Raw genomic sequence first — 9,512 nt, 5'->3', positions numbered from 1 at the left:
TATACGAACCATTTAGCAAGAGTATTTTAGAAAAAAAATTGGCCCATTCATGAATAGTAGAAAATGAAAATTGAAAATGTCAGAGGGAAAGGTACGGGTTCCAAATTCTAACCATTACCTTTCCTGATTTCAGTGAGTGGGTCGATCAATTTTTGAGGGACGCGGTGTTTCACGAAATTATGGCTAGTTATCAATTATACAGGAATACAACGCTGGGTCATACGTTACAAGAGAGTCTAGACGAACTTATTCAGGTAAACATTAAGTTACTTTTAAATGGGTGTAGGGTAATACTCATCCAAAATGTTAGGCTGTTGTTGTTGTTGCATTTCTATGATTTGCCAAGTTTCTTTTTTTGACAAAGGCAATTTTTGACTTTTTGAAACAATGTTTTGCGTAAAGTAAGCAAGGCCAGGGTCTTTGATTGAACTGACTATTGCATCCAACACATTTCTACCCTATGTCTTTAAAATGAGCCTTGGAGACTGAAGACACATTTGCAACGCTATCATGATCATTAATACTGAACGAGAGAAAGAGGTAACCCTGTGGACTGGTTATAGATACGATACAATATCAGGTATAATACAATGAAGTCAGAGAATCATATGGTCATGGTCAAATAAGGTAAGGGTACAGGATAAAAATGTGAACTTGAAATCTCTGTACTTGTAGTTCTGGATAATAGGATGAGAAAAACCTTTTTTTTTTTTTTGATTACTGTACCAGTACTTAAAATTTTATAAATTTACATTATCCTAAAATATATAAATTGATCTAACAGTGGAAGAACTGTACTTACCTGATCACTGACAATTACTGATAAAGCTCAGACAGTTAGACCAGTACAGGCATTAATCACAGCTCTTTATGTCCCTCTCATGTCAGTGCACATGCTGTGAGAGTGGGACTTGATGCACATGCACCACCCACCTGCAGTGATGACATATGTGGCATTATCTGCAGAATGTTGCAGTCTCCACCCATCACGCTGGTATATGGGTTAGGCTTGTAAACATTTCAGTGTTTATCTTTATCAACAGCTGTATAAGTAAATAAACAACAGAGGTCAAAGTACTGTGTGAGTATGTGCGCATGTAAGCTTAACAGTTTGAAAAGGCAGTGGTTTAATATGGATTATGGTAATCAACAAAGGTCAGTGTGCACAGGACGTAATTGGCAGATGGTAAGGTTTATAGATTGGACAAAATATGCTAGGTCAGAGCCCCAGGCTGTTCCAGCTGTCCAGTGGACAGCCTTTAACCGCTGGGGTAAAGTGGGTGGGTTAGAGTGGGATCAGCTAAATGGGGTGGTACTGGTGGTAATAAGAAAAACAAAAATCATGTACAAAATAATAATTTATGTGATATGATTTATGAGACAGTGATTGTAAAAGGTCAGAATTTATACTTATGATACAGAAATTACTAAGAAAATTTGAACATTGATGTTATTTTTACATTATTTTGGGCACATTTGTTATGCATGTGTTTTCTTTGCGCAGTAAATGGCTGAAAATTTCTCCCATGATTCATGGCTAGAAATCAGCACTTGTCCCATGGTATGAGGCCAGTGAATTTCTGTCGAATCAGTAGATTTTGTAAGGTACTGGTCCAATGTGCCATCAGAAAATACAACTTTTTAGAGAATAAGTCTTTGTCTTATGTAGAAATGAGGTGGTCAGAATTATCAGGTGATCAAAAATTTGAAAGAAACCTTCAATATAACCGCAAGCATTTGTAGTGAACGTTTTCAAGCGTTGTGGATTTGTGGTAGGCCATTGCTTCACTACTGACTATAACCTGTATGTGTTGCCAGAATTGTGAAATTTGCGTCCACCAGGACTTTTGTTTGTCATTAGCCGATCCAAGCATGTTTTTCAGTATCCCATGCAAGATCAGAAAAACACAAATATGTTTGTGTCAGGACCAGTGAACTTGTGGGGGGACTAGTAGAACTTAGAGAGTACAGGTATTAGTGTCCACTTTGACTTTCTGCTTAAATTCAAAGCCTGTGATTATGAAAGCTGCACATTTCCCTGATTGTGACAGACAACAATTATTCATTGACACTAAGGCTCATGTGACTGTGTCTGAGCTTAAAATGTGAAGTAGCATTGTATCAAAAAGTTCTCACACACTGTAAATCTGTTCGACCTCTAAAGCACTTTTTTCGTCGAAATTTATGCATACAATTATTATGAAATTGGTGCTAAAAATGATTTGTTTGTGTCACTAAAGATGCAAACTTCATAAAACTGTACAGATTACTTCTCTGTACCCCATAGTTCTCTCAGAATGTTTCAAAATATTGGTGGTAGAGGCGGTTGAAATGGTTGAAGAATTTAGGGTATTGAACTCCAGTTAAACCCAGTCATGATGTGGATGTTCCATTGCTGATATGGATCTATGTGTTAGTTACTGTCAATTACTTTATAATAAATTTCTAACCTTCATGTCTTTTTTTTTGTAATAATATCCATGTTGAGGGAAATGTTTTAGTACTTTATGAATATATTGTGCTACATTTAGCATTCATGTGTCTCTTATAGGCAAGCTCTTTGGTAACCTTTGCTAACAAGTTTAAGCTTGTGTGGCACAGTCTAGCATTCTTTGAAGACTATGTACTTTTCTCCCACCAATATGATCATGTGTATCAGAGGTGGAAACTGGGAAAGCACATCAGTAACTTGCTCGAAGGCAGGGGTTTCCCTGGGTACCCTTGCTTCCTGGAGCCCCAAAAAATAACTGCTATCACATTTTAAAGGTACAAATTGTGGAGGATGACTGTTCTCTTAAAGGTAGAGAAAACATAAAAATGTGGGGCACATGTGTCCAAACGTAATACTGGCCCCGATAGCACAGTTGGTAGAGCGTCTGCTTCGGGAGCGGTAGATTTAGGGTCAATCCTGGCTCGAGTCACACCTAAGACCTTAAAAAGAGGAAGTTGTAACTTCGTCGCTTGACGTTCAACATAAAGTGGATAGTGCAATGACTGGTTGACCCATATCAGTATAATGGCTCGGGCGGGGCGGCTTACTTGCCTTTGGTTAGGCGTCTCAGTGAAGCAGCACTAGATGAAAGAGCAGTGGAAATCCGTCCTGCAACAAGGAGGAACATTACTTGCACTCTAAGGATTCCTTCATCGTCATATGTCTGAAAATTCATTAGACAAGCATCACATCCTTTTTTAGAACATTATCATGCAACAACGATACCAAATACCAAAAGTTTGTCCCAAATACCCACCATACAAAAATATTTTCAAATATCCTTTTCTCTTGAAAAACAACCCCCCCCCCCCACCAAATATTTTAGATCATATATTCAAATAAGTTTTGACGTTCTTTAATCTGATTTTAATTAATTTAATTTTTCATCTCATTTTAATGGTTTCTTCTCCTTTAATAGTTATAAAGGGGAAATATGGTAATAAATAGCAATCAAATAAATAAAAAAATTGCTCACTGTTGCTAATGGTGGTGGGGCACATGTCCTAATGTTATAGTGCGTTTGACTGGCAAGGTCTTCCATACATGTAGGTAGATTTATTCTACTACAGTACAGACCGGCCCGGATAGCACAGTTGGTAGAGCGTCCGCTTCGGGATCGGTAGATCCAGGATCAATCCTTGATCGAGTCACACCTAAGACTTTAAAAGAGGAAGTTGTAACTTCCTCGCTTGGCGTTCAGCATGAAGGGGATAGAGCGACGACTGGTTGACCCATATCAGTATAATGGCTCGGGTGGGGCGGCTTACTTCGGTAAGTCGTCTCAGTGAAGCAGCACTAAATAAAAGAGCGGTGGAAATCCGTCCTGAAACAAGGAGGCACATTACACGTACATGCACCCTAATGATTCCTTCGTCGTCATATGACTGAAAAATTGTTGAGTACGACGTTAAACTCCCAAGCACTCACTCACTCTACTACAGTACATGTATATTTGTATATATATATGTTTATTTGTGATTTCAGTGTGGTCAGATTACGCCACAATTAGCTCTCAAAGTTCTCCTTCAGTTTGACAAAGCCATCAACAATGGGCTGGCCACCCGGGTCAAAAACAGGATCAGCTTTAAGGTGAGTCCAATGCAAGTGTTTTTTTTGTTTTATAGTGGGAGGAAGAAGGAACATTCCAAAGTCAGAGATAAGAATTTTCAGCTGATTTAAAGGAAAACATGATTTTCAAAGTATTAAGTCTTTTTAAGCAAAATGTCCAAATCATTCTGCTAATCGGGGCCAGCTGGTAGAAGAAATTTCAGCTGATTTTGATGGAAAAGATTCTCTTCCTTGTCAGAGAGTTGGCCAGAAATGTGAAAGAGAGTGTCTAAGCATCTCTTTTTGAGACCATTTTGTCATAGCAGGGTGTCCACATTTCATTTTCATCCTATCTCTCCCATGTTAAAAGTGCTGAAAATAAGGTGCCCAAATGGCAACAATTTTGTATTTCACCTGTTCACTTGGACGGGTGGATGGGTACCTGGCTAACCTTGTGTATTCCAAACTGTTTCTAGGCCCAACAAGGGCTTCTCCCTCTGCAATAGAGGTAATTAAGTTAAACATGCTGACACTCCAAATTGGACTAACTCTATGCTCCCTGTGGAGGTATTGATGTTCTTGATGGGAGCCTGTATTTCATAATTACCCTCAACTTTGTCGTATATGAACAATTTGTTATGTGATTTATACACCATTTTAAATGTGGATTTGCAGACATATAAAAATTGGTTGTTTTGGCAAATTTCAGAGATTCACAGATAGGATTATTTTATCAGATTACACAAAATAATGCCCCAAGAATATTACTGAATAGATATCTTATAAACATATGAAACCGTTGAAGAACTACCTGTACAGTACTGTGACGATACAGTACTGTGACAATACAGTACTGTGATACAGAACTGTGACGATACAGTACTGTGATGGTACAGTACTGTGATGATACAGTACCTACTGTCATGATAATACAGTGCCTGCAGTCATGATGATACAGTACCTACTGTCATGATAATACAGTGCCTGCAGTCATGATGATACAGTACCTACTGTCATGATAATACAGTGCCTGCAGTCACAGTGATACAGTGCCTACAGTCACATTGATACAGTGCCCACAGTCATGATGATACTGTGCCTACAGTCATGACTGTACTGTGGTGACTTTTTTATCAGAACTGTCTCCTTCCCCTTTGCGAATGCAAGAAAAGCACCTCGGTTTTCACCTGTGCGTGTGGGAGGGTGTGTTTTATTTCCTCATGACAGAAAAGGATTGAGAACGATAGGAGTAAATGTGTTTTGCAGAATCTAAATACAGTTTTCAAAAATATCTCTTTTTCCATGCCAAAATGACTATGCTGCATAAGATAATGTTAAATTGTTGCCAGAGTTCATATGAATTCACAACTCTGAAATGATATGATATGAAATGACGAACTATCCTTAAAGGAAAAGAAAGCTAAAACATGAAGTCAGATTCATCATACAGAGAACTGAAAACTATGCGTAAAAATAGTTTCATTTATTTTGTCAGATTGTTGAAAAGCATTCAATTATTTGAAATTTACGGTGGGCTTTATGAGCCATACTGATGGTATCTTGGAACCTTTTTTGCCTAATGTTCACCAGAAGGAAGGGATGTTTGGGAACATTATTTCACTAATCTTTCACTCATGGGTAAAAAGAGTTATTCTAACATTCATTGTTGTTAATAGAGTTGAAAAAAGTTCCTGTGACGTCAGAGTGCCTAACCTCTAATAGTATGGTTCAGAAAGCCAAACCTTGGGATTCAAATATTTGAGCGCCTTTAACTCTTTTCACAAAAATCTAAAAAATAAATAAAGGTATATTTATGTGTAGTTTTTAAGTGGCCTATTCGGTGGTGCCTACTTCAATTTTTTAGAGCTCTTTACCTTTAATAGTAAACAAAAAATTACTGCAAGTTTTGCCAAATTTTGTAAGTCATTGTGGCCTAGACCATGTAGAAGTCGCATGCATGGCAAATTGTGAAATATGTTGACAAAACAAAAATTAAGCAAAGCCGTGGTTGGTACGATCTTAGATGAAAGTAGAAATTTCATTTAGTAAACTTGGTGTGTTCCTGTCTGTTATTTTAGCTGATATTTGTTTTGAATAACTTGCCCAGAATTTACTTTGACAAGCAATATTTTGACCGTGTTATGTAAGAAATAACAATTTTAACATAATTTGAAATTTTTCCTTGAGTCTTAGATCGCTGTGTGGTTGAACTTAAAGTGTTTACAGATATTTTCTAAACTTCAAGCGTTGATTTGTGTTTTTTGTTTCTAGGGTCATTTAGACACCTACAGATTCTGTGACAACGTTTGGACTTTTGTCTTGAGCAAAGTGGAAATCAGAGATGTTCAGGAGGTCTCAAACATTGAGAAGGTGAAAATTGTGGCATGTGACGGCAAAAGCTGAAGATTTGCGGAGGGACTGTATATCAGTTAACTAGCCAACCAAATCTCATGCCGGGACAAAGAAAATCACCCCTTGTCTGAAGGCTCAATTCGAACAGTCCTCAGTGCTGTTTGGTGGAGAGACAATAGCAGATATTTTCTTCATTTTACTGACATTTAGTGATATGTCAAAAGAGTTGAAAAATCATGGTAATAACCGTATGCTTGATACCTGTGTGTATTAAATGATGTATTTTCCTCATTTTACAGACATTTTCATCATCTTACAGACGTTTTCATCATTCTACAGACCTTTACAGACATGTCATAAGAGTTGAAAATCATGGTAATCACTGTACATTTGATACCCATGTCTGAGTGTTACAGCTGTTGATGGCCTGATGTTTGATGTGAAACAGACATGAGGATTTAACTGAATTCTCGTCTGATTGTGTTACCATGGCTATAGAACTGTAAGCACATGACTGTCGTGTTTACTGTATCCTTGAATAAGGGTGAGATGGTCGGTATGCTAAAGAAAAAGTACTTAATTTCTGCCCAGCAAGAGAGTAAATAAAAACACACAGGTTGCCAGTTAAAAAAAAAACAAATATACATATATTATATATATATATATATATATATATATATATATATATATATATATATATATATATATATTGCTGCATGCCTAATAATCCTGTACTTGAAATAATTTTATGAGTGATCTTAAGAGAAATATATTTGGAAGCCATCATGTAGTTGTAATTAGATACCTGTGAAGCACCTGTACAACTGGTACATAGATTAAAGTGAGAAGCTGTATTTTTGTGGGAATCATACAGTTTTGAAACCCCTTGTTTGGTTATCTCCCTTTAAGCATCTTCTGGAACACTTCTTTGCAACCATGGTAATGCAGACATGTGCTTATGCCAGAATAAGATAACTGGCTGACATTATGTGAAAAAATTGTCACTTGCTGTAATAAAATGTATCACAATGTTAGTGAGATACTTAGAGCATTCTCAGATATGTTTGTTTGTGTTTTGGGGTTTCAAGCACATCTCACAATTTGATACAGGATATTATATTGACTGGTCTGTTGTCCCTGGTTGGTATAATGGTTGTCCCTGGTTGGTATGGTTGTCCATGGTTGGTATGGTTGTCCCTGGTTGATATGGTTGTCCCCTGGTTGGTATGGTTGGCCTCTGCATGGTATGGTTGTCCCTGTTGGTCCCTGTATGGTATGGTTGTCCCTGGTTGGTCCCTGTATGGTATGGTTGTCCCTGGTTGATATGGTTGTCCCTGGTTGGTATGGTTGTCCATGTATGGTATGGTTGTCCCTGGTTGATCCCTGAGTGGTATGGTTGTCCCTGCTGGTATGGTTGTCCCTGGTTGATATGGTTGTCCCTGGTTGGTCCCTGGTTGGTATGGCTGTCCCTGGTTGGTATGGTTGTCCCTGGTTGTCCCTGGTTGTTATAGTTGTCCCTGGTTGGTCCCTTAGTGGTATGGTTGTCCCTGGCCGGTATGGTTGTTCCTGGTTGATATGGTTGTCCCTGGTTGGTCCCTGGTTGGTATGGCTGTCCTGGTTGGTCCCTGTATGGTATGGTTGTCCCTGGTTGGTATGGTTGGTCCCTGTATGGTATGGTTGTCCCTGGTTGGTCCCTGGCTGTATGGTTGTCCCAGGTTGGTATGGTTGTCCCAGGTTGATATGGTTGTCTCTGGTTGATATGGTTGTCCCTGTGTGGTATGGTTGTCCCTGGCTGGTGGGGTTGTCCCTGGTTGGTATGGTTGGTCCCTGTATGGCATGTTTTTTCCTGGTTGGTTCCTGTATGGTGTGGTTGTCCCTGGTTTGTCTCTGATTGGTATGGTTGTCCCTGGTTGGTACAGTTGTCCCTGGTTGGTCCCTGATTGGCATGGTTGTCCCTGGTTGGTCCCTGATTGGTATGGTTGTCTCTGATTTGTCTCTGATTGTCTCTGATTGGCATGGTTGTCCCTGGTTGTCCCTGGTTGGTACGGTTGTCCCTGGTTGGTATGGCTGTCCCTGGTTGTATGGTTGCCCCAGTATGGCATGGTTGTCCCTGCTGGTATGGTTGTCCCTGGTTGGTATGGTTGTCCCTGGTTGGTCCGGTTGTCCCTGGTTGATATGGTTGTCCCTGGTTGGCACGGTTGTCCCTGGTTGATATGGTTGTCCCAGTATGGCATGGTTGTCCCTGGTTGGTATGGCTGTCCCTGGTTGATATGGTAGTCCCTGGTTGGTATGGCTGTCCCTGGTTGGTATGGTTGTCCCAGGTGGTATGGCTGTCCCTGGTTGGTATGGTTGTCCCTGGTTGATATGGTTGTCCCTGGTTGGTACGGTTGTCCCCTGGTTGATATGGTTGTCCAGTATGGCATGGTTGTCCCTGGTTGGTATGGTTGTCCCTGGTTGGTACGGTTGTCCCTGGTTGGTATGGCTGTCCCTGGTTGGTATGGTTGTCCCAGGTTGGTATGGCTGTCCCTGGTTGGTATGGTTGTCCCTGGTTGATGTGGTTGTCCCTGGGCTGGTTGCCCCCAGATTCTGCCCGTTTCCTCCCAGATAATTCTGGTCTTTGTCATATAAGTGAAATATTAATGAGCACAGCATACATCTGCCAATCAATAAATAAATCAAAGGATAGAAATTGGAAAATACTCTTTCCACAATGTTCAGGGACAGGTCATGGTTATCTGGTTATTAAAAACTTAAGACAACACTAGACTCACTGGTGTCTTCAGCCTGACATTCAAGTGAGGCAGCATTATATATGTATATATATATATATATATATATATATATATATATATATATATATATATATATATATATATATATTAGCAGTGGGTCCAGCCTGCTACAATGAGATGCCATTGCTCATGATATGAACGAAATAATGTTGAAAGTGACAAAGTGACAAACTGATCAAAGAAACTGGAAATCATCGCCTCGTCTGGGGTCAATTTCACAAAGCATGCTTAGCATGTTCTTAACATGTACTAACGTGAGTTTAGCTTAGTTAGGTACACCTGTTTCACAAAGCCTTCTTAAGTAAGCATTTACTTAAATTAATCCAAAA

At 39.3% G+C, this 9,512-nt stretch overlaps 2 protein-coding genes across 2 annotated transcripts; one reads left to right on the top strand and one right to left on the bottom strand.

Annotated features, from left to right (window-relative positions):
- The first annotated feature begins 27 nt into the window (after positions 1-27).
- On the top strand, positions 28-7,009 carry LOC135463103 (transcription initiation factor IIA subunit 2-like). Its single transcript, XM_064740422.1, has 3 exons — positions 28-254; positions 3,977-4,081; positions 6,311-7,009. Exons 1-3 carry the CDS (start codon positions 180-182, stop codon positions 6,440-6,442), a joined length of 312 nt encoding a protein of 103 aa, XP_064596492.1. The 5' UTR covers positions 28-179; the 3' UTR covers positions 6,443-7,009.
- A 465-nt stretch (positions 7,010-7,474) lies between these two features.
- LOC135462523 (TRIO and F-actin-binding protein-like) lies at positions 7,475-9,043 on the bottom strand. The gene has a single exon (XM_064739749.1). The coding sequence runs from the start codon at positions 9,041-9,043 to the stop codon at positions 7,475-7,477; it is 1,569 nt and encodes a 522-aa protein (XP_064595819.1).
- Positions 9,044-9,512: the final 469 nt, after the last annotated feature.

Source organism: Liolophura sinensis, chromosome 2, assembly GCF_032854445.1.
Source record: "Liolophura sinensis isolate JHLJ2023 chromosome 2, CUHK_Ljap_v2, whole genome shotgun sequence".
Classification (NCBI taxonomy): Eukaryota; Metazoa; Mollusca; class Polyplacophora; order Chitonida; family Chitonidae; genus Liolophura; species Liolophura sinensis.
This window is presented reverse-complemented; position numbering and strand designations above follow the sequence as displayed.